General features: G+C 41.6%; 1 protein-coding gene across 3 annotated transcripts in view; it reads right to left on the reverse strand.

The window, feature by feature from the left end:
* The window catches only part of LOC122539545 (B-cell scaffold protein with ankyrin repeats-like), a 305,708-nt gene extending 290,119 nt beyond the window's left edge, over nt 1-15,589 (reverse strand). For 2 of the 3 annotated variants that reach the window (XM_087979861.1, XM_043674515.2), the window contains exons 1-2: nt 15,443-15,589; nt 7,736-8,137 (exon numbers count right to left, since the gene is read on the reverse strand). In XM_087979861.1, coding sequence (XP_087835987.1) covers nt 7,736-8,137; nt 15,443-15,455 — 415 coding nt within the window. In that variant the 5' untranslated portion in view covers nt 15,456-15,589. The remainder of the gene's footprint in view (nt 1-7,735; nt 8,138-15,442) is intronic. The other variant, XM_087979862.1, reaches the window with a different exon arrangement.
* Between the last annotated feature and the right edge of the window lie 6,601 nt (nt 15,590-22,190).

A 22,190-nucleotide genomic window follows, 5' to 3' on the forward strand; every position in this document is an offset into this window, starting at 1 on the left:
ATTTGCCAGCACTTTGCCCATATCCCTCGAGACCCTTCCTATTCATGTACTCACCCAGATGCCTTTTAAATGCTGTAATTGTACCAGCTCCCCCCACTACTTCCTCTGACAGCTCATTCCATACACATACCACCGTCTGTGTGAAAAAGCTGCCCCTTAGGTCCCTTTTAAATCTTTCCCCTCTCACCTTAAACCTATGCCCTCTAGTTCTGGACTCCTTCACCCAAGGAAAAAGACCTTGTCTATTTACACTACCCATGCCCCTCATGATTTCATAAACCTCCATAACGTCACCCCCCTCAGCCTCCGACGCTCCAGGGAAAACAGCCCAAGCCTATTCAGCCTCTCCCTATAGCTCAAATCCTCCAATGTGGGCAACATCCTTGTAAATCTTTTCTGAACCCTTTCAAGTTTAACATAATCTTTCCAATAGCAAGGTGATCAGAATTGGATGTAGTATTCCAAAAGTGGCCTAATCAATATCCCGTACAGCTGCAACATGACCTCCCAACTCCTGTACTCAATACTCTTACCAATAAAGGAAAGCATACCAAACGCCATCTTCACTATCCTATCTACCTGAGACCCCACTTTCAAGGAACTATGAACTTGCACTCCAAGGTCTCTTTGTTTGAATTGAATTGATTGTCACATGTACCAAGGCACAGTGAAAAGCTTTGTCTTGCGAGCAATACAGGCAGATCACATAGTTAAGTCGCATAGATAGTAAATGATAGGTAAACAGCAGCAAAAACAAAACACAGGTACAGGTGAATGTTAAGAGTTTGAGTCCATTCAGTATTCTAACAACAATAGAGTAGAAACTGTTACAAAACCGGCTGATGCGTGTGTTCAGCCTTCTGTATGTTCTCCCTGATGGTAGAGGTTGTAAAAAAAAACATTACCAGGTTGAGAATGCCTAGTAGCCTTTTCTTGACAGCGGGCCTGGTAGATGGATCTATAGATGGGGGGTTGGCCTTCATGATTGTCTAGGCCAATCTCACCACTCTCTGTAACCCTCTCCGATCTTGAATGGCACAGTTGCCATACCAAGTAGTGTCGAGATTAGAGTGGTGCTGGAAAAGTACAGCAGGTCAGGGAGTATTCAAGGAGCAGGAAAATTGATGTTTCAGGCAAAAGCCCTCATTCCTTTTCCAGTACCATTCTAATCTTAACTCTAAATCTCCAGCATCTGCAGTACCCACTTCTGCCATACCAGGTAGTGATACATCCAGATATAATGCTCTCGATGGTCCACCTATAAAAGGTTGGCAAGGGTACTCACCGTCATGCCAAATTTCCTCAGCTGCCTGAGCAAGAAGAGACGTTGTTGGGCCTTTGTAACCAGTGCGTCCACATGAAGAGTCCAAGAAAGCTGGTTGTGGATGATCACTCCCAGGAGATTGACACTCTTCACTCATTCCACCTCTGTGCTGTTAATGTGTAGGGGGGCATGAGTAACATACCATCGAAAGTCAATAATGAGTTCCTTGGTTTTGCTGGCATTGAGAGCTAAGTTGTTCTCAGTGTACCATTTTTCCAAGTCTTCCACTGCCTGTCTGTAGTCTGTTTCGTCGCCATCTGAGATTCAAACGACTATGATGGTGTCATCAGTGAACTTGTAAATGGCATTAGTCTGGTATTTGGCGACACAGTTATGGGTATACTGTGAGTACACTAGGTGCTGAGTACGAGTGCTAGTGATGATGAAATATTGTCCCCAATCTTCACGGATTATAGCCTGTGGGTCAGGAAACTGAGGATTCAGTTGCAGAAAGTGGGGCTTAGTTCAAGATCATCAAGTTTAGTAATCAGTCTCGAGGGGATAAGTGTTGAATAATGTTCAGCAACATCGCCAGCACCTTACCATTAAGTGTATAAATCCTGCCCTGATTTGCCTTTCCAAAATGCAGCACCTCACATATATCTAAATCAAACTCCATCTGCCACTCCTTGGCCCATCGACCCACCTGATCAAGGTTCCATTGAACTCTAAGGTAACCTTCTTCGCTATCCACTACATCTCCAATTTTGGTGTCATCTGCAAACTTACTAACTATACCTTCCATGTTTATATAACTGACGAGAAGCAGTGGACCCACCACTAATCCTTGTGGCACTCCACTGGTCACAGGCTTCCAATTTGAAAAGCAACCTTCCACCACCACCCTCGCTTCTACCTTCGAGCCAGTTCTGTATCCAAGTGGTTAGTTCTCCCTGTATTCCATGTGATCTAACCTTGCTAACCAGTCTACCATGAGAAACCTTGTCGAATGCCTTGTTGAAGTCCATATAGATCATGTCCACCGCTCTTCCCTCATTAATCCTCTTTGTTACTTCTTCAAAAAGCTCAATCAAGTTAGTGAGATATGATTACCCACACACAAAGCCATGTTGACTATCCCTAATCAGTCCTTGCCTATCCAAATACATGTAAATCCTGTCCCTCAGGATTCCCTCCAATAACTTGCCCACCACCATGGTCAGGCTCACCAGTCTGTAGTTCCCTGGCTTTTCCTGACCACCTTTCTTAAATAGTGGCACCAACCTCCAGTTTACTGGCACCTCACCGGTCACTATTGATGATCCAAATATCTCAGCAATGGGCCCAGTAATTACTTCCCTAGCTTCCCACAGAGTTGTAGGGCACACTTGAACAGGTCCTGGGGATTTATCCATCTTTATGCGTTTTAATACATCCAACCCCTCTTCCTCTGTCATATGGACATTTTTTCAAGATGTCACCGTCTATTTCCCCATATTTTGTATCTTCCGGACAACCTTGTCTGAGGTTTGAGTGTAACATCAGAAAGCACCTTGCAGTCAGCAGGCAATTACCATGGTCATAAAAGGTAAAGTCACATAATCTTATCACATCATAGGGGATGTTCACATTAAACAGAGATGACTGGTGGTGGGTTAACCCAAGGGTGACCATGCTTCAGGCAAAGGGAGAGATTGAGAAGGAGAGCCTTTCATGGTAATCTCAACCAGAGTGGAAATGGAACCCATGCTACTGGAATCACTATGCATTGCAAACTGGCCCGCCAGCCAATTGAACTAACCAACACCATAGTGAGGACGTGCTGCACCGTCGGAGGGTTAACTTTGAAGGAGGACTACAGTGTTTCAGATGTTATTTTGCGGCACCTTATATCTGATGTTAATTTAATGTTTCATAAAAAAAACTTGAAAGAGGAACAGAAGAGTTTTGCCTGACATCTATTCCTCAACCATAACTAAGCAAACAAATGACTTATCAGCCTCTGTGAACTATTTCTGTGTGCAGGTTGGCTGTCATCTTTCCTAAAGCATTAAGTTGACTTTGAAAATACTATTTGGAACATCCTAAAGTCACGAAGATTGCTTTACAAATATATTATTTTTACTGTGGGAGGACCTTCTCATTTTTTGTTTTCAGGTTGGATCAAGCAGCCAAACATTTTCAGACTGAAAGGAGGAAAAATTTCTTCACTGAAAAGGGCTGTGAATCTTTGGAAATGCATTTAAGGCTGAGACAGACAGATTTTTGATCCTTTAGGGAATCAAGGAAAGTAGGGAGTTGGCCGATGATCAGACCTGATGGCATTGAATAACAGAGCAGATTCAGGGGTCAAACATTCTTCTATTGTTCCTATTACCTAAGTTGTTCAAAGATTAAGAGTAATTTATTTGATCCATTTAACATCAATAGAGAAACTAGTCAGGTACTGGGACCGAAGATACAGTTCAGCCATAGTCTAACTTAATAAAGGAACAATTTTGAGAGGCTGACTTGCCTCCTCTTGTTCTTCAGGTATAGATAGAGTGGATAGCCAGAGACATTTTCCCAGGGCAGAAATGACTAGCACAAGGGGGCATAATTTTAAGGTGATTAGACAAAGGTTTAAGGTGGATGTCAGAGGTAGGTTCTTTACACAGAGAGTGGTGGCTGTGTGGAATGCACTGCGGCAGTGGCAGTAGAGTCAGATATATTAGGAACATTTAAGAGACTCATGGATAGGCACATGGTTAATAGTAAAATGTAGGGTATGTAGGTTAGTTTGATCTTATAGGAGGATAAAAAGTCAGCACAACATCAAAGACCAAAGGGCTTGAACTCTGCTGTACCGTTCTATATTCTAAATTTCTCTTCTGCTAAAGTCAAGGGGACAATTCGTAGTCCATGCCATCCAAATAAACTTACTTCGTAATTTTCTACAGATCGAGCTTTGCAAATCAAGATGTACGCTCCGAAGAAGAATGGCTCAATCAGAATTAAGGCAGATTTTGGAATAAGAACAGAGTGAGAAACAGACTGGCACTTTCAAGTCTGATAAAACTCTTCTTCAGATTTGCAGACTTTCTGATCTGAAACATTAACTCTGGGCTGAATCTCACTTTTTTTGGCTAAATCAGAGCTGTATTAAGTTTTTAATGGAGGGATTTCTGCTGCAAGATCTAACAAGTTTTCTCACTGTTTCTTACCAAACTCGTCTCATTAATTACCTACACAATCCCTAAAAGTCTGTGACATCCAATTCGGGCCACATTTTATCATACTTGCCACACCATTTGTCAAAAGCAAAATGTTGCCAATGTCTCCATCAGTCTCACCAGATTTCTTGTCTAAATCTGCCATAACTTTCACCATAGTCTTCATCACTCAGACCCCTACAAGATTCTGTCCTCAGTTTCCTTCTCTATAGGTTCTGCCAGACCTACTGAGTTTCTCTACCATTTTCTATTTCTATATCATATTTCCAGTATCTGCCCTATTCTGCTTTTATTTAGGCAAAAGAGGAGGAGTATCTGGGTCTGGTTTTGATCCAGTTAATTGTGGTTCTGCACCTTAATGAAACTTTTGGTGCTTGATCTTGGGTTTCAGGAGATTGTGCTCAAAATATGATTTTCATTAATGTTTAATTTAAAGATAGTTGAAAGATTTTGTAGAAATACGTGGCTAGAGGTTAACATTAAAAAGACAAAAGGATTTTACTTTTCCCGCTGTGTCGATCCTCATAGTAACATCCGTAACCATAGTAATGATAAAAACCCGGGAATGAGGAAGGTTTGTTTACAACAGGTTATTGTTTTCTCCCCTCTTCTATCCCCTTAGTATTTGAAGAAGTACATTTCGCATTGTCCACGATGGTGGGCCTGGCATGAAGACAGACAGTACCTACAACTCCACAAACTGAAACTCCACAACTGGCTTTTCTTTAAAAGTGATAAATTTGATCAGCAGTTGAGAGGATCAATTCTTGATGGTCAGAGTTGGGGACAGTGTTCAAGGACTGGCTTGGTTTCTCTTCTACCTGAGATGAGATATAATATTGGTCTCTTTAGTGTTTAATGAGTGCCTTTCACTGGCACATCTGTAACAGACTAAATCCTTACTGTGTGACCCAAGGACAGGGTTAGGTTAGTTGGTCACTAAGTTCTAATAAAATTGTGATGAAGATACATGTTATTTTTATTCTGGATTTTAGACCAACAAGAATTATCTCACTGCCAAAAACCTCGTCTATTCACTTATGTATTTCATTATCCAATGTGCTGCTTTATGTCAGCAACATATCAAAATAAGATTTGAAATCCATCTAAAAATTCAGAAGAGTGCACTTGGAGTCAATCACCCATACACGCAAAAGGGTTTCTGGTGAAATCCCGCAAAAAAGGAAAACAATGTGAATACTGGAAATTGGAAATAAAAACAAAATGCTGCAAATGCTTGGCAGGTTAGGAAGCACCTGTGGACAGAATCAAAGTTAGTGTTTCAGTTAGATGATTTCCAGCATTTTTATTTTACTTCCTAGTCATGCTCATGTTTAATTAGGTATTTCGCAGTAAAGGTTCACTCAATCATGCAAATTCAAGATTTACTTATGAAAATGAGCAGAGATGCCATAGATGACACTTGGCTTGTACCCTTAATGCTGTAAAATGTGACAAGTCAATTCACATAGTGTCACCCAACAAGCCATTAGAGATATTTGGAGCATAAACACCAACACTGATTGGTTGGGCTAAATGGCCTGTTTCTTTGATGCACACTGGATATTTCTGTGTATTCTAAGTTAGGCACAGGGGAAGGACTGTTCCTGAGCTGTCTGACTGCAGACATTCTTAAGGAGGAATCACTATTTACACTGCCAGTGATGGTAATGAGGGCAGAGCGTTAATACAGCACTCAGTTTTGCACAAAGAACAGTAGATGTGTAGAGTCTTACAAGTTTTGAGGAAAAGGTGGATGATTATTTGAAGTGGAGGAAGATTCAGAGATTTGGTAAAGAGCAGAAAAGTGGAATTAGTTTCCAAATCACATTTGCAAAGAGTTAGCACAGCTGTGATGTGCCAAAAAGGCTCTTGTTCTGTTAAGTTCTGTAGTTTTACAATGTTTCTGAAACAGTACCGAATGTCAGAATGAAAGAACATAGAAGGATGCCATTCATCCAATTATGCCTGTACCAGTTGTTTGTAATAGTTACCCAATTTAGGTCCTTCCTGGCTAACTGGTAACTTTCAAATGCCCTAACTGAGCCTTCACGTCTCATCCTAACATAAGCCTTCTTCTTCCTCCTGACAAGATATTCAATTTTTTTAGTAAACCATGGCTCCCTCACTCGACAACTTCCTCCCTGCTTGACAGGTACATACTTAACAAGGACACAGTAGCTGTTCCTTGGGTAACGTCCACATTTCAATTGTGCACATCCCCTGCAGTTTCCTTCCCCATCCTATGTATTCTAAATCTTGCCTAACTGCATCATAATTGCCTTTCCTCCAGCCTTAACTCTTGCTCTGTGGTATATACCTATCCCTTCTTATTGCTAAAAGTAGACATAACTGAATTGTGGTCACTATCACCAAAGTGCTCACCTAGCTCCAAATCTAACACCTGGACGTGTTCATTACCCATTACCAAATCTAATGCAGCCTCGCCTCCTGTTGGCCTGTCTACATACTGTGCCAGGAAACCCTCCTGCACAGATTGGACAAAAACTGACCCATCTAAAGTACTCAAACTATAGTATTCTCGGTCAATATTTGGTAAGTTAAAGACCCGATAACAACTACCCTGCTACTCTCATTCCTATCCAGAATCATCTTTGCTATCCTTTCCTCTACATCTGTGGAACTATTTGGACTCAAGACATTTGACAATATCCAGGACAAAGCAGTCTGCTTCATTGGTACCACATCCACAAACATCCAATCCCTCCACCACTGACGCTCAGTAGCAGCAGTGTGTACCATCTACAAGATGCTGTGCAGAAATTCACCAAAAATCCTGAGACAGCACCTTCCACAAACACTTTCATCTAGAATGATAAAGGCCGCAGATACATGGGAACACCACCATTTTCAATTCCCCTCCAGCCATTCACTATCCTGAGTTGGAAATATATCACCATTCCTTCACTGTTGCTGGATTAAAATTTTAGAATTCCTCCTTAATGATATTGTAGGTCGAACCACAGCAGGTGAACTGTAGCGGTTCAGGAAAGCAGCTCACCACCACCTTTTCAAGGGCACCTAGGGATGGGCAATAATTGCTGACCAGCCAGTGACACTCACTTCCCATAAATGAATAAAACAAAATGTCCATTCATATTATCCTTCTTTGTTAAACATTTCCTACTTTTCTTTAAAGTCTAAAATTAGCATACAGGGCAATATTGGTGTAACAATTGAGAAAATATCAAATATAAATACTTAACAAATCGAAATTCCAAAAACTTCATGACTTCACCTGAACTGAGGATGCTGATGACAGCAGACAGATAGTCTTGAGCATTCTGAGTGCTTGAGAGCTCATAGATCCCTCTTGGTACTGACAGTAGCTTGTAGAATTCATCAGAATTCGGTACTCCGCAGAGCAACAACACCACTTCATCAGAAGGTTGCAAAATCTTACTGAGGTGGATTCTCTTTGGGGTTGTCAGTGCAGTTAGGAAACCAGGAGTGAGCACAAGGAACTTGCATCTGTAGGCAGTCAGATTAGAAGTTGCAACTTTCAGATCATTGGGACATCCGACTTTAAAGCAGTGGATACTTTGTGGATTTAATTGGTCCAGGAAAATCTGTTTCAAATATGCACTCCACTCTTCTGCTTCCTCTTCATACAGGATTACTAGGTCTCTGTTCGAGGCCTCTTTAATAGAAAAAAGTAAGCACAGTTTAATGATGGTAATAAATAATACTCTGTTGCAAACAGACCATAAGATATAGGAGCAGAATTAGGCCATCTGGCCCATCATATCTGCTCTGCCATTCAATCACAGCTGATATGTTTCTCAACCCCATTCTCCTGCCTTCTCCCCTTAACCCTTGATCCCTTTACCAACCAAGACCCTATCAATCTCAGTCTTAAATATACTCATTGACTTGACCTCCATAGCTATCTGCAGCGATGATTTCCACAGATTCACTACCCTCTGGCTGAACAAATTCCTGCTGTGGTTCTGTTCGCCAAGCTGGAAGTTTTTGTTGCAAACGTTTCGTCCCCTGTCTAGATGACATCCTCAGTGCTTGGGAGCCTCCTGTGAAGCGCTTCTGTGGTGTTTCCTCCGGCATTTATAGTGGCCTGTCCCTGCCGCTTCCAGTTGTCAGTTTCAGCTGTCCGCTGTAGTGGCCGATATATTGGGTCCAGGTCGATGTGTTTGTTGATGGAGTTTGTGGATAAGTGCCATGCTTCTAGGAATTCCCTGGCTGTTCTTTGTTTGGCTTGCCCTATAATGGTAGTGTTGTCCCAGTCGAATTCATGTTGCTTGTCGTCTGCGTGTGTGGCTACTAGGGATAGCTGGTCATGTCGTTTCGTGGCTAGTTGGTGTTCATGGATGCGGATCGTTAGCTGTCTTCCTGTTTGTCCTATATAGTGTTTTGTGCAGTCCTTGCATGGGATTTTGTACACTACATTAGTTTTGCAAAACTAATGTAGTGTACAAAATCCCATGCAAGGACTGCACAAAACACTATATAGGACAAACAGGAAGACAGCTAACGATCCGCATCCATGAACACCAACTAGCCACGAAACGACATGACCAGCTATCCCTAGTAGCCACACACGCAGACGACAAGCAACATGAATTCGACTGGGACAACACTACCATTATAGGGCAAGCCAAACAAAGAACAGCCAGGGAATTCCTAGAAGCATGGCACTTATCCACAAACTCCATCAACAAACACATCGACCTGGACCCAATATACCGGCCACTACAGCGGACAGCTGAAACTGACAACCGGAAGCGGCAGGGACAGGCCACTATAAATGCCGGAGGAAACACCACAGAAGCGCTTCACAGGAGGCTCCCAAGCACTGAGGATGTCACCTAGACAGGGGACGAAACGTTTGCAACAAAAACTTCCAGCTCGGCGAACAGAACCACAGCAACGAGCACCCGAGCTACAAATCTTCTCACAAACTTTGAACAAATTCCTGCTAATCTCAGCTTAAAAGGAGCCTCCCTTCACTCTGAAGCTGCGCTGTCAGGTCCTAGCCTCTCCTACAAGTGGAAACATCTATTCCACATCCACTGTGTCTAGGTCTCTCAGTATTCTGTAAATTTCAATCAATTCACCCCCTCATTCTTCTGAGCTCTATTAAGTACAGACCAAGAGTCCTCAACTGCTCCTCCTATAACAATTCTTTTATCTCTGGGATCATTCTTGTAAACCGCCCTCCACCCCATCCAAAGCCAACACATCTTTCTTTAGATACAAAGCCAAAAACTGCTCATAATTTTCAAATTGCAGTCTGGCCAGGGCCTTATACAGCCTCAGCAAAACATACTGCTGTTGTAGTCAAGATTAGACTGGTGATGGACAAGCACAGCAGGTCAGGCAGCATCCGAAGCCTTTCTGAAGTGCTTTTGTCCGAATCGTCAATTTTCCTGCTCCTTGGACACTGCCTGACCTGCTGTGCTTTTCCAGCAACACTCTTATCTTGACTCTAATCTCCAGCATCTGCAGTACCCACATCTGCCATAGTGCTGTTGTATTCTAGCCCTCTTGAAATGAATGCTAACATTGCATTTGCCTTCATTGTCAACTGAATCTGCATATTAACCTGAAGAAAATTGTGAACTAAGACTCCTAAGTCCCTTTGTGCTTCAGATTTCCAAAGCCTTTCCCCATTTAGAAAATACTCTTCTATTCTTCCTACCAAAGTGCATATCCTCACACTGTCCTACAATGTATTCTATCTGCTAGTACTTTGCCCACTCTCCTAGCCTGTCCAAGTCCTTCTGCAGCCTAGGAGAAAATGAACCTGCAAAATGTGGTGCTGGAAAAGCACAGCAGGCCTGGCACAATCCAAAGGGCAGGAAAGTTGTTGTTTCGGGCATAAGCCCTTCATCAGGCATGATGCAGCCTGCTCGTCTCTTGAGCACCACCTGTTCCTCCACCTATCTTTGTGTCATCTGAAAACTCAGCGCCAATGCCCTCAGTTCCTTCATCCAGATCATCAATGTATAAAATGAATAGCTGCAGTCCCAATGCAACGCCTGAGAATTCCATTAGTCACTGGCTACCATCCTGAAAAGACTCCTTTATGCCCATTCTCTGCCTTCTGCCAGTCAGTCAATCCTTCAACAATGCTAGTACTTTGCACTGTGAAAACTGATGCAAAGTATTTATTCAAATCCTCCACATTTCTTTGTTCTCCCTTGCTACTTCTCCAGCCTTATTTTCCAGTGATCCAATGTCCATTCTTGTCTCTCTCTCTCACCTTTTATATTCTTACAATCTTATTTTATATTATTAGTTAGCTTAACCTCATATTTCAATCGCCCACATTATTGCTTTTTTAGTTATCTTCTGTTGGCTTTGTAAGGTTTCCAAATTCTCAGGCTTCCCACTGATCTTCACATCGTATGCTTTTGTATATCCTTGACTTCCTTTGTGAGCCATGGTTGCTTCATCCTCCCCTTAGTATGTTTCTTTTTTCTGTGGGATGCAGTTCCACTCTGAATTACCCATGGAAACTCCTACCATTGCTGCTCCACCATCTTTGCTGCTTGGCTGCCCTTCCAATCAAGGCCTCCCTCATGTCTTTATAGTTACCTTTACTTGACTGCAATATCATTACATCTGATACAAGCTTCTCCCTCTCAAATTGCAGGTGAATCCTATCATATTATGGTCACTGCCCCCTAGGAGTTCCTTCACTATAAGCTCCCTAATCAGGACCACAATTTCATACTTGGCAATTTACTCATGAAAAGAGATTCTCTCATCAGTGTCGACTGTGGTTCAGTTGGTGTCATTCTGCCCACTATGTCAAAAAGTCATGGTCAAATCCCATCCTAGAGATTTGACCATAAACTCAAATCAAGCTAGAGAACTGTGGAACACTCCACAATCAGAGGGTCAAAAAATGGAATGCTGCACTTTTGGAGGGTCAATGTTGGGGAATTGCCACATTGTTGGAGGATCAGTAGTAATGGAGCACCACATAGTCAGAGGCTCAGCAGTGAAGGAGTACTGCATTATTGGGGGGGGAGAGGGGGGTCAGTATTGAGGGAGCACTGCATTGTCAGAGGGTTAACATGGAGGGAATGCTGCACTGTTGAAGCATCAGTACTGATGCAGAGCTGCACTGTTAGAGGGTCAGTATGAAGGGAGGAGCATTTCACTGACAGAAGGGCAATACCGAGGTAGCACTGCAGTGTTGAAGGTTTAGTACCGAGGGAGTACTGCACTGTCAGAAAGTCAGGACCAAGTAAATGCCATTCTGTATTGTTGGAGGATCATTGCTGAGGGAGTGCTGCACTGTCAGGAGACCTGCATGGAGGGAACAGTGTGTTGTTGCAGGATCAGTACCGAGGGAGTGCTGCACTGTCAGATTGTTAATACTAAACTAGGACTACACTGGTGGACGGTCAGTACTGAGGGTGTGCTGTACTTTTGCAAGATCTGTACGGAGATAGTACTCCATTGCCAAGAGGTCAGTTGGAGGATCTATAACTAGGGGGTTGTTGGCTTAAGAGCTGAAAATGTGTTGCTGGAAAAGCGCAGCAGGTCAGGCAGCATCCAAGGAGCAGGAGAATTGACGTTTCGGGCATGAGCCCTTCTTCAGGAATGGTCAGTTCTGTAGGCAGGTGCTGAGGAAGGAGATGTGGCTGTTGTAGCGAGTCTGTTTGAAAACGTGGCTGAAGAGCTTCTGGGTAGAGGAGATGACCTGGGGTGTGCAGTGAGAGAGGGACTCACTGAAATCCTTGTAGAGGGAGAAGAGAGCTTCTTCAAGAAAGGCATCCTTGCAAGAGGATTCGCAGTAGGTTAAAATCTTCGAGGAGAAAGTGAGGACTGCAGATGCTGGAGATCGGAGCTGAAAATGTGTTGCTGGAAAAGCGCAGCAGGTCAGGCAGCATCCAAGGAGCAGGAGAATCGACGTTTCGGGCATGAGCCCTTCTTCAGGAATCGGTTGGCTTAACCAAAGCCTTGCCTACATTTTCAGGTGAGGGGTAGATAATGGCTTCTTGTGTTTCTGCAGACATTGCTACAGGATCTTTTACAACTATCACATGATATCTATTGAGTATTTAATCAGAAAGGAAGCTGCTTACAAAGTGCTCTTCATAGCTGAACCACAATCGTCTGATTCAAAGATAACAGTGCTACCAATTGAACCAACTGATACTTATTCTCAATGACTGCTGCACAATTACTGATACTTGGCATAATGGAAAAAATGTGTATTTTATTTGCATAAAAACTTAAATTACTTAGTAAAACTAAAATTATATCATGTGAACACTAAGGAGTGTTTCTTTGTTCAGTACTTAATTGCACGACAGACTTTAAATTCAGTCAATGACATCAGTGGTAGATGGCAAAAGCTATTTTGAGAAATAACTAATTCTTAAAGTTAGTGGTGTGGCAATTATTAATATATTCTGTATTACAGACAAAAAGGGGTGAATTGAATCATTTATATTGTTCTCTTCTGTCCATAAGAAGATTGGCTTTAAATTTTCTTCTCTTACTTTCCTTCTCAACATTAAAAAGGAACATAAGGACATATTTATCCAAATCTAGTCGGAAAATCCAATTAACAGTGATCCACAATAAATCCTTTAGGATAAAACAAAGTAGCACTTATGACTGAATTCAAGGAAATAGCTTGTGACACACATCCATAAATAATTAAAAGAAAGAAAAGAGAAATTAATGGGAAGAAGTTAAAAGTTCAAACTCTCAAAGTCAAAGCTATCATAATTAGTTCACATGGATTAGAGAGTCCAGTGAGCAAATATCTAGTTGAGGTTCTTTCTGTCAGTTGTACACAGATGTCCATTTTATAGAAGCTCACACACAGGTGCATTAATGGTGAAGGTGTATTAGTTGTCAGCTGGAAATTCTTGCACTTCACAGGTGAAGCACAGGTTTTCTTCCAAAGATCAGAAAGCTGAGAGACATGGCAATCAGAGACAGATTCTATCAGTATTCATTTGCCAACTGATCAGCACTCATTTCTTAAAAAGTATAAATGTTATTTTCCCTTTATATGAGTATTTCTTGTTAATTATCCTGGTAGCACATGAAAAGCTTTGCCAAAATCTATTTTCTTCTTTCCAGCAATAATCAGGTTGTATACTTTCAAAAACAGATCTGTCTCTTCCTGCCCTCTGGGCACTACATCTGTCAGAACTTGACATTGAGGGAACTCCAAAGTGCAGTGGCTAAGGGTCCCCTGTTAAAATCACAATGGTATTAGGAGCTGGCCATTTCATCCACTATGTCTGCTAGCCATTGAAGAAGCAATTGACTTGGTGCCGCTCCCTTGCTTTTTCCTATCACTCTGCAAATGTTTCCTTTTTAGATAATGATCCAAATCAGTTTCACAAGCTTTGAATGAACCTGCCTTCACCATTCTGACAGGTATTGCATTCCGAATCTTAATTATACACTGCATGAAAACTTTTTTTTTGTCATTTGCCTCTGTTTCTTTCATCAATGACTGCAAATCTATGCCTTGTGGTATTCAATCCTTTCACTAATGCTGAGTTTTTATCCTTGTCTAGATGCCTCATGATTTTGAATATGTCTATCAAATCTGCTGTTCACTCATACTGAAGGATTAAATGAAGAGTTTCATCTGTGAAATTGCTCCTTTAAATATTGAGATGTGCAATCTGGCCTGGGAGTGTTTGCAAATCAATGAGGGAAAAATTTTCTTTAAAACACAGTATATCTAAAATAAAGAAAGGGTTCAGAAAAGATTTACAAGGAGCTTGCTGGTTTGGAGCTATAAAGAGATTCTGAATATGCTGGGGCTTTTTTCCCCCTGGAATGGAGGAGGCGGAGGGTGTCCTTTATAGAGGTTTATAAAATCATGAGGGGTATGGATAAGGTAAATTGCCAGGGTCTTTTCCCCAGGGTGGAGAGTCCAAAACTATAGGACATAGGTTTAAGGTGAGGGGGGAAAGCTTTTTTTTAAAAAAAGAGACTTAATCTTGCAGAGGGTGGTGTGTGTAGGGGAATGAGTTACTAGAAGAGCTGGCATAATACAAAATTTAAATGGCATGCGGATGGATACATGAAAAGGAAGGGTTTAGAGGGATATAGGCCAAATGCTGGCAAATGGGACTAGATGAGTTTAGGATATCTGGTTGGCAAGGATAAGATGAACTGAAGGGTCTGTTTCTGTGCTGTATGACCATTAATCAATGTAATATACACTAAGCCAATCACAAAAATTACAGAACAGTCTGGGTAACTAAAACTCTCACTCAAATATACTGGCAGACTCAAACCACAATGATCATTGCTCAGTGTCCTAATGGAAACACAGACTTGGATGAGGTCTTAAGCGTTGCATAGAACTTTACAGCACCTATACGGACCAGACCACTCTTATGGGTTTCAACTTCAACACAGCCTCTTGCCCTTCAGTTAAATCAACACATTGTAGCTATCGCCTTCTGATCGTTTTAATTCTCTTGCATATTGATGCTCGTTCAGTTTGAACTTGTCTACTGTTGAGACAGCAATATTCTTGGTCTCCGTCTGTGTGATGAGAATGTTCCCCCTAAGAAAAACATCTCTCTTGACTAAAGATGTTGGTGACGACAGAACTTCAAAAGTACTTTCAAAAGCACCATCAGAATGTATGTTAGTTGTATTTAGGAATCCCATATCAAACAACATTAGCGATTCATTTTCTTTTCAAACGTGGTCGGACACACAATTTACTGCATAAAATCCGGGAGAAATTAAATGAAGTTATTTTCTTTCTCTGAGCAATCGGTGTAAAAACCCATTATCTATAAAATTAAAAGTAGCATTTTTCATCATGATACAATTCTTCACTTAAACAGTATCGAACGATCTGACATGCAGTTGTACAATCGAATATCAGCTGTGTTCGGAGTGAGAAACGATTCTGGTTACTCAGTAAGGACAATTCATCAAACAAGAAAGTCGGAGAACGATTCAGTAACCCCGCTCCTACCTGAGCTCCTCATGTTAACGGCGCAAAGAGCAAGTTCTGGCGGATCTCGCTGCCAGCCTAGTCTGATACCTGGCTACGACCCAGCACTGAGTAAAGAATACAACATTGTCCGTCCAATTTATGTGTAAAAAATTGTGTACTGACACTTCCTGATCTGTGACTACAAGCCAATAGCATCATTCTCTAAAGCAGCTCGGTCTGTTGTCAGCTGGCGGCGACTAGGCGTATTTTTAGTTTCTGCAGCAACCTGTTGTTTCCTGCGTAAAAGTTAAACGAAAAGCTGAAAGTTCGGGGGGTGGCGGTGGTTTTGCTGCTTTTTATTCTTGGCAAACTCTCAGTCCCGAAGACCCTGAAAAAACTAATTGATGAGGCGCCGAAGGCTGTTTGAAAAGTCGACGTTAAATCTGATGAAGTATTTGCAAACTGCTGTTTCCAAAATTTCAGAAATTAGATTTCTGCGGCGGGAATATTTGCGGACAAGTATCAAATTTTCTATTGGTCGCAGGATAGGTTTCACTATTGTCAACGCTACAAAAATAGAGTCCAGTAGAACGGCCGGTGCGAAAACATGAGGCAAGCCAGATGAACCTTCCCAATCTTATATATACACACACAATTAACCGTCCAAAATTGAATTATGAAATGGAATATAATTACAGTCTTATTCTACTTGAGAAATGAGAATATGCTGGATACTGACTGGACAATTTAATTGTTCTACACTTTTCGCAGGATATGTGACGGAAACACAAATCTTTATTATGGCTCACTTGGTTTAGTACTGATCCGGCAAAAGTTGCTGAGTGACTTGATGCACAATTTCCCCAATCACTAACCTTTGTGATGGAGAAGACTGGAGCAAATTGATTGGATTAACTAATTTGGTGAGGAAATGGCCTAGAGGTATTATTGCTGAACTATTAATCTCAAATTTGAGTTAATGTTCTTGGGACCTGGGTTAAAGTCTCACTATGGCTGTTGAATTTGAATTAAGAGTCTAACAGTGACCACTGCTGTCAGGAAAACCCATCTGTTTCACAAATGTCCTTTAGGAAAGGAAATCTGCCAATCCTTACCTGGTCTGTCCTACATAAGACCCACAGCAATGCGCCTGACTCTCAAATGCCCTCTGAAAGGGCCTAGCAAGCCACTCAGTTGTAGCAATCACTCTGAAGTCTTAACAAAGGTGGTGATGAAGTTGATTGATGAAGGTTGAGTGGTGGATGTTGTCTACATGGATTTCAGTAAGGCTTTCTACAAGGTCCCTCATGGTAGACTTATCCAGAGGATTAAGTTGCATGGAATCCATGGTGATTTGGCTACTTGGATTCAGAATTGGCTTGCCCATAAAGGGGAGAGGGTAGTGGGGGAAGGGTGTTTTTCTGGCTGGAGGTTTGTGACTAGTGACATTCCGCAGTGATCCGTACTGAGACCTCCTGCTGTTTTTGATAATATATAAATGGCTTGGATGAAAATGTAGATGGTGGTTTTGTAAGTTTGCATTTGACCCAAAGGTCGGTGGAGTTGTAGAACAGGCTAGAACAGGATATAGATCAGTTGCAAATATGGGTGGAGAAATGGCAGATGGAATTTAATCTTGGTTAAGTGTGAGATGCTGCAGTTTGGGAGATCAAATGTTAAGTATACAGTTAATGGCAGGACCCTGAACAGTATTGATGTACAGAGAGATCTTGGAGTTCAAGTCCATAGCTCCCTGAAAGTGGCCACACATGTAGACAGTGTGGTAAAGAAGGCATATAGCATGCTTTCATTCATTGGTCAGCTAATTGTGTACAAGAGTCAGCGAGTTATATTGTAGCTTTATAAGACTTTGGTTAGGCCACACTGAAAGTATTGTGTTCAATTCTGGTTGCCACATTACTAGAACAATGTGGAGGCTTTGGAGAAGGTGCAGAAGAGGGAGATAGTGGAGAGAATATGTAGATAGATTTTAGAACGAAGTAAAAACAGCAGGGTTTTTGTGGTGGGCGATTTTACCTTTCCCTATATTGATGGGGCTCACTTCATGCTACGGGCAGAATTAGTCCAACCAGGGAAGGGGCTATACTGGAACTAGTTTTGGGAAATGAGCCCAGCCAGGTGAGTGAAGTTTCAGTGAGAGAGCATTTTGGGCGTAGTGACCATAACACCATGAGTTTTAAGTTACTCATGGATCAGGATAACAGAGAATCCCAAGGCTTTACATATACACACATATATAAAGCAAGAGGGTAGCCAGGGAAAGGGTTGACCCACTCAAAGACAAAGGAGGGAATGTATCTGTGGAGCCAGAAGAGGTAGGTGAGGTCTTAAATGAATACTTTGTATTGGTATTCATCAAAGAGAAGGAATTGGTGCAAGATGATCTCTAGGGAAGGGGATGTCAAATTTCTAAACTGAGTTGCATTTAAAAAGGAAGTGGCATTGTGCCACTTTAAAAGTATTAAGATAGATTAGTTCCTGGGACCTGATGGGATCTATCCCAGAACATTGAAGGAGGTGAGAGAGCAAATTGTTTGAACAATGACAGATATCTTTGTATCCTCTTTGGCCACAGGTAAGGTCCCAAACAACTGGGAGAATTGCTAATGTTGTCCCATTGTTTAAAAAGGGTAACAGGGATAATCTAGGAAGTACCAGGGCTGTGAACCTCACATCAATGGTAGGGAAATTATTGGAAAAGATATTCAAGAACAAGATCTACAAGCATTTAGAAACAAATGGACTAATTAGCAATAAACAGAATGGTTTTGTATGGAGGAGATTGTGCCTCACTAACTTGATTAAATTTTTTGAGGAGGTGATGAAGGTGATTGATGAGGGAAAAATGGTTGATTTTGTCTATGTGGACTTCAGTAAAGTCTTTGACAAGGTCTCTCATGGCAGACTGGTACAAAAGATGAAATGACATAGTATTGGGGTGAGCTGGCAAGATGGATACAGAATTGGCTTAGTCATAGGAGACAGAGCGTAGTGGTGGAAGGATGCTTTTCAGAATGGAGGGCTGGGATAAGCAGTGATCCACAGGGATCAGTACACAAACCCCTGCTGTTCATGATCTACATAAATGATTTGGAGGAAAACGTAGCTGGATTAATTAGTAAGTTTTAGACAATACAAAGATTGGTGGAGTTGCGGATAGTGAGGAGGATTGTCAGAGGATACGGCAGGGTATGGAGCAGTTGAAGACATGGGCAGAAAAATGGAAGATGGAGTTTAATCTGGACAAAGGTGAGGTGATGCATTTTGGAAAGTTGAGCGCAGGTGGAAATTATACAATGAATGCAGAACTCTTTCGAATATGGAGATGCAGAGACATCTGGGTGTGCAGGTCCACAGATCACTGAAAGTGGCAGCGCAAGTAGATAAGGTGGTTAAAAAAAAGCATTTGGCATGCTTGTCTTCATTGAAAGCCGACTGTAGTTAGGTCACACAGGAAATATTGTGGAAAGTTCTGGTCACCACACAACCAGAAGAATGTGGATGAGGGTACATAAAAGGTTTGCCAGAATGTTGCCTGGTAAGGGAGATTTTAGCTAAAAAGAAAGGTTGGATAGACTGTGTTTGTTTTCACTGGAATACAGGAGTTTGAGGGGCGGTAGAAGTTTATAAGATTGTGAATGGCATGGATAGAGTGGAAAGGTTGAGACTTTTTCCCAGGATGGAGGGGTCAATTACTAGGGGAGACAGGTTCAAGGTGTGGAGGGGGGAAAATTAAAAGAGATGTGCTAAGTGTGATTTTCACACAAAGGTTAGTGAGTGTCTGGAACACGCTCCCAGAGGAGGTGGTGGAAGCAGACACAATAGCAGCATTGAAGAAACACCTGGAAGAATACTAAATAGGAAGGGAATAGAGAGATAAGGATCCTATAAGTGAAGACAGTTTTAATGTGGAAGGACAAAATGTGTCGACGTAGGTTTGGTGGGCCGGAGGACCTGTTCCTGTGCTGTATTGTTCTTTGTTCCAGAAGAGGTTTACCAGGTTCCTGTCTGGATTATAGGGTATGAGCTATCACGAAAGGCCATAAAACCTTGGGTTGTTTTTTCTGGAGTGGTGGAGGCGAAGGCAAGACTTGATGGAAGTATATTAAATTATGAGATGCTCAGATAGAGTTGAAGGTCAAAATCTTTTTCCCAAAGTTGAAGTGTGGCCTAGGGGGCGTGCACTTAAGGTGAGAAGGAGAAAGTTCGAAGGAGATGTGAGAGGAAAGTCTTTTCCACAGGGAGTGGTAGGAATCTGGAACATGCCACTAGGGGTAGTGGTGGAGGCAGATATGATAGGGACATTTAAGGGACTTTTAGTTATGCACACAAATATGCAAGGAATGGAGGGACATAGTCCAAAGGCAGGCAGAAGGGATTGGTTTAATTTGGTGTCATGTTTGGCACAACATTGTGGGCAGAAGGACTGATTCCTGCGCTGTACTGTCCTATGTTCTTGTTATGAAGTTGTGGGTGTACTGTACCTTTAAGAGAGTTGAAAAGCTAGCAAGGACTTAGAGAAGCACAGAGAGTCTGGAACAAGGTAACAGTGTAACATTTAATTGAAACAACTAGCTAAGTGGTGTGTTGTCTGGATACAAAAACAAATTCAAATTTGGCCAGTCCGTTTAAATTATGCCCCAAGATACCAATCTCCAATCAAGTTTGAATTTAGTATTTTGACAATATTAAAACCAATGAAACGATCCAATTTTAGAGGTATAAAAATCAGACATTCGGAACAGTTACCCGGATGGGCAAAGAGCCCCAACAAAAATAGAACAATACAGGCTGCTTGCAGAACTGCTGTCTTAAAAATACCTTTACCTATCAAAGACCTGTGAAGCAGAATCCCTAAGAAGAAGAAAAGAAGACAGAGGAAAATCTACAGAGGACACCCGGCTCAGAAGCCTGGTTTTCAAACATGACTATATTTTTTGTAAATCGTAATCAGGATTTTTTTATCAGACCAGCATTGTAGAAGGGGAGGTAAAAGATAGGTTTAAGAGAAAAGAGTTGTAAATAGCTGTTAGTTAATATTCTCTGTTTGACTTTTTTAAAAGTAAATTTTTACTTTAAATAGTGACTTTTGGGATAGTTCTTTGCCTCTCGAATTTTACCAGATTACAGCACGGGGTGAATCTTTTCTGTGTTGCTGGTTTGAATTAGCAGAAGTAAACCCCCTGTCGTAACAGATTGGGGGCTCATCACCAGGGTTTGAACAGTTTGGGTCTCAGATACATGGTTTTGAACAGGTTTAGACAGATCCAGTCTGAGATTTGGATAGATTTGAATAGATCTGGGCTATGAAAAAGCCCAGTAGATTTAAACACTTGCAGTTTAATGTCCTAGACTTTAAATAAAATGTAGGTGGGACAATTTGTTTAGTATCAATGACTTGTGGTTGATTAAAGTAAAAGTGAGAGAGATGGCTCTTAAAATTGCTAAAGAGGTTCTGGGGTTTGAAGATGATTCTCAAATTTGCCAAGAAAGTTTAGAAGGAAAGAAAAAGGCCATAGTTTTAGAATTAACAAAGAAGTTAGATTTGGGTTTAACCAAGGACAAAAGTAAAGTTGAATTTGTAAGGGAGTTACCCAAACACTTAGGTATGTCAGAGAAACAGACAAGTGCAATAGAGGTAGAGAAACTTAAGTTATAGTTGAGGAAAATGGAGTTAGAAGATATACAAAGGGCGAGAGAGAAAGAGAGAGAAGAAAGGGAGAGAAGAAAGGGAAGAAACAGAGAGAGAATTTGAACTTGAGAAGTTGCGACTTAGTCAGCAAAGTCAAGTTAACAGGATGGAGATTAAAACAGAAGGTAGTGATATATACAAATATGTCAAAATTCTGCCACATTTTGATGAGAAAGATGTCAAAGCTTTCTTTATTTCATATGAAAAATTGGTCTGAGTGGTCTGAGGATTTATGGGTAATGCTGGTTCAGAATAAACTGGTAGGCAGAACTAGTGAGGTATTTGCTGTGCTGTGCTGTCAGATAAGGGGTCAAGAGATTATGAAGAGGTCAAACAGGTCTCTGTTCAGACAGTGGTTCAGAAACATAAGGAAGGAACCAGGTCAAACTTATGTTGAATTCGAAAGAATTAAACAGTCATTTTGATAGATGGGTGCGTGCTTTCAAAATAAATAGGAGCTTTGAGGCTCTAAGAGAGATTATTCTGCTGGAGGAGTTTAAAAACTCTCTTCCAGAGATGGTAAGAACACATGGAAGAACAGAAAGTTCAGGAAGTGAGAAGGGCAGCAGAATTAGCAGATGAATACATGATGCATAAGACAAGCTTCCGACCAGAATTTCATCCTGTGAGGGATAGAAGTTGGGAGAAGGAGAGATCCTACACTACGAAACAGAGAGTAGAGAACACTGGTAAGAATTTACCACAGTTAAAGAAGCCCAGAGGATGGAAAGGAGGTGAAAGGCCTCAGGTGTATTCACTGTAATGGAGTAGGACACAGAAAATTACAATGCTGGTGGTTTCAGAAGGGCACTGGGAAAAGGTTTTTCCACTGTGGTGAAGTGGAACACATAAAGTCACAGTGCTAGTTGTTAAAGAAAGGCACTGTGGGAAAAGATGTGGTAAAAGAAGCTAAGCCAGTGGCATTAGTGAAGGTAGTAAAGGAGACCCCAAGAAGAGCCGAAGAACTGCAGGAGAGTGCACGGCCTCGGCAGGGGCTGGGTGTGGAGTTAGTGTCTTACCTCTATAAAGAATTCACCTCTATGCATAAAGTTTACTCAGAAAGAACAGGGGAAG

Source organism: Chiloscyllium plagiosum, unplaced genomic scaffold, assembly GCF_037043375.1.
Source record: "Chiloscyllium plagiosum isolate Xiang-an unplaced genomic scaffold, Cpla_swu_hap1 HiC_scaffold_36, whole genome shotgun sequence".
Lineage (NCBI taxonomy): Eukaryota > Metazoa > Chordata > Chondrichthyes > Orectolobiformes > Hemiscylliidae > Chiloscyllium > Chiloscyllium plagiosum.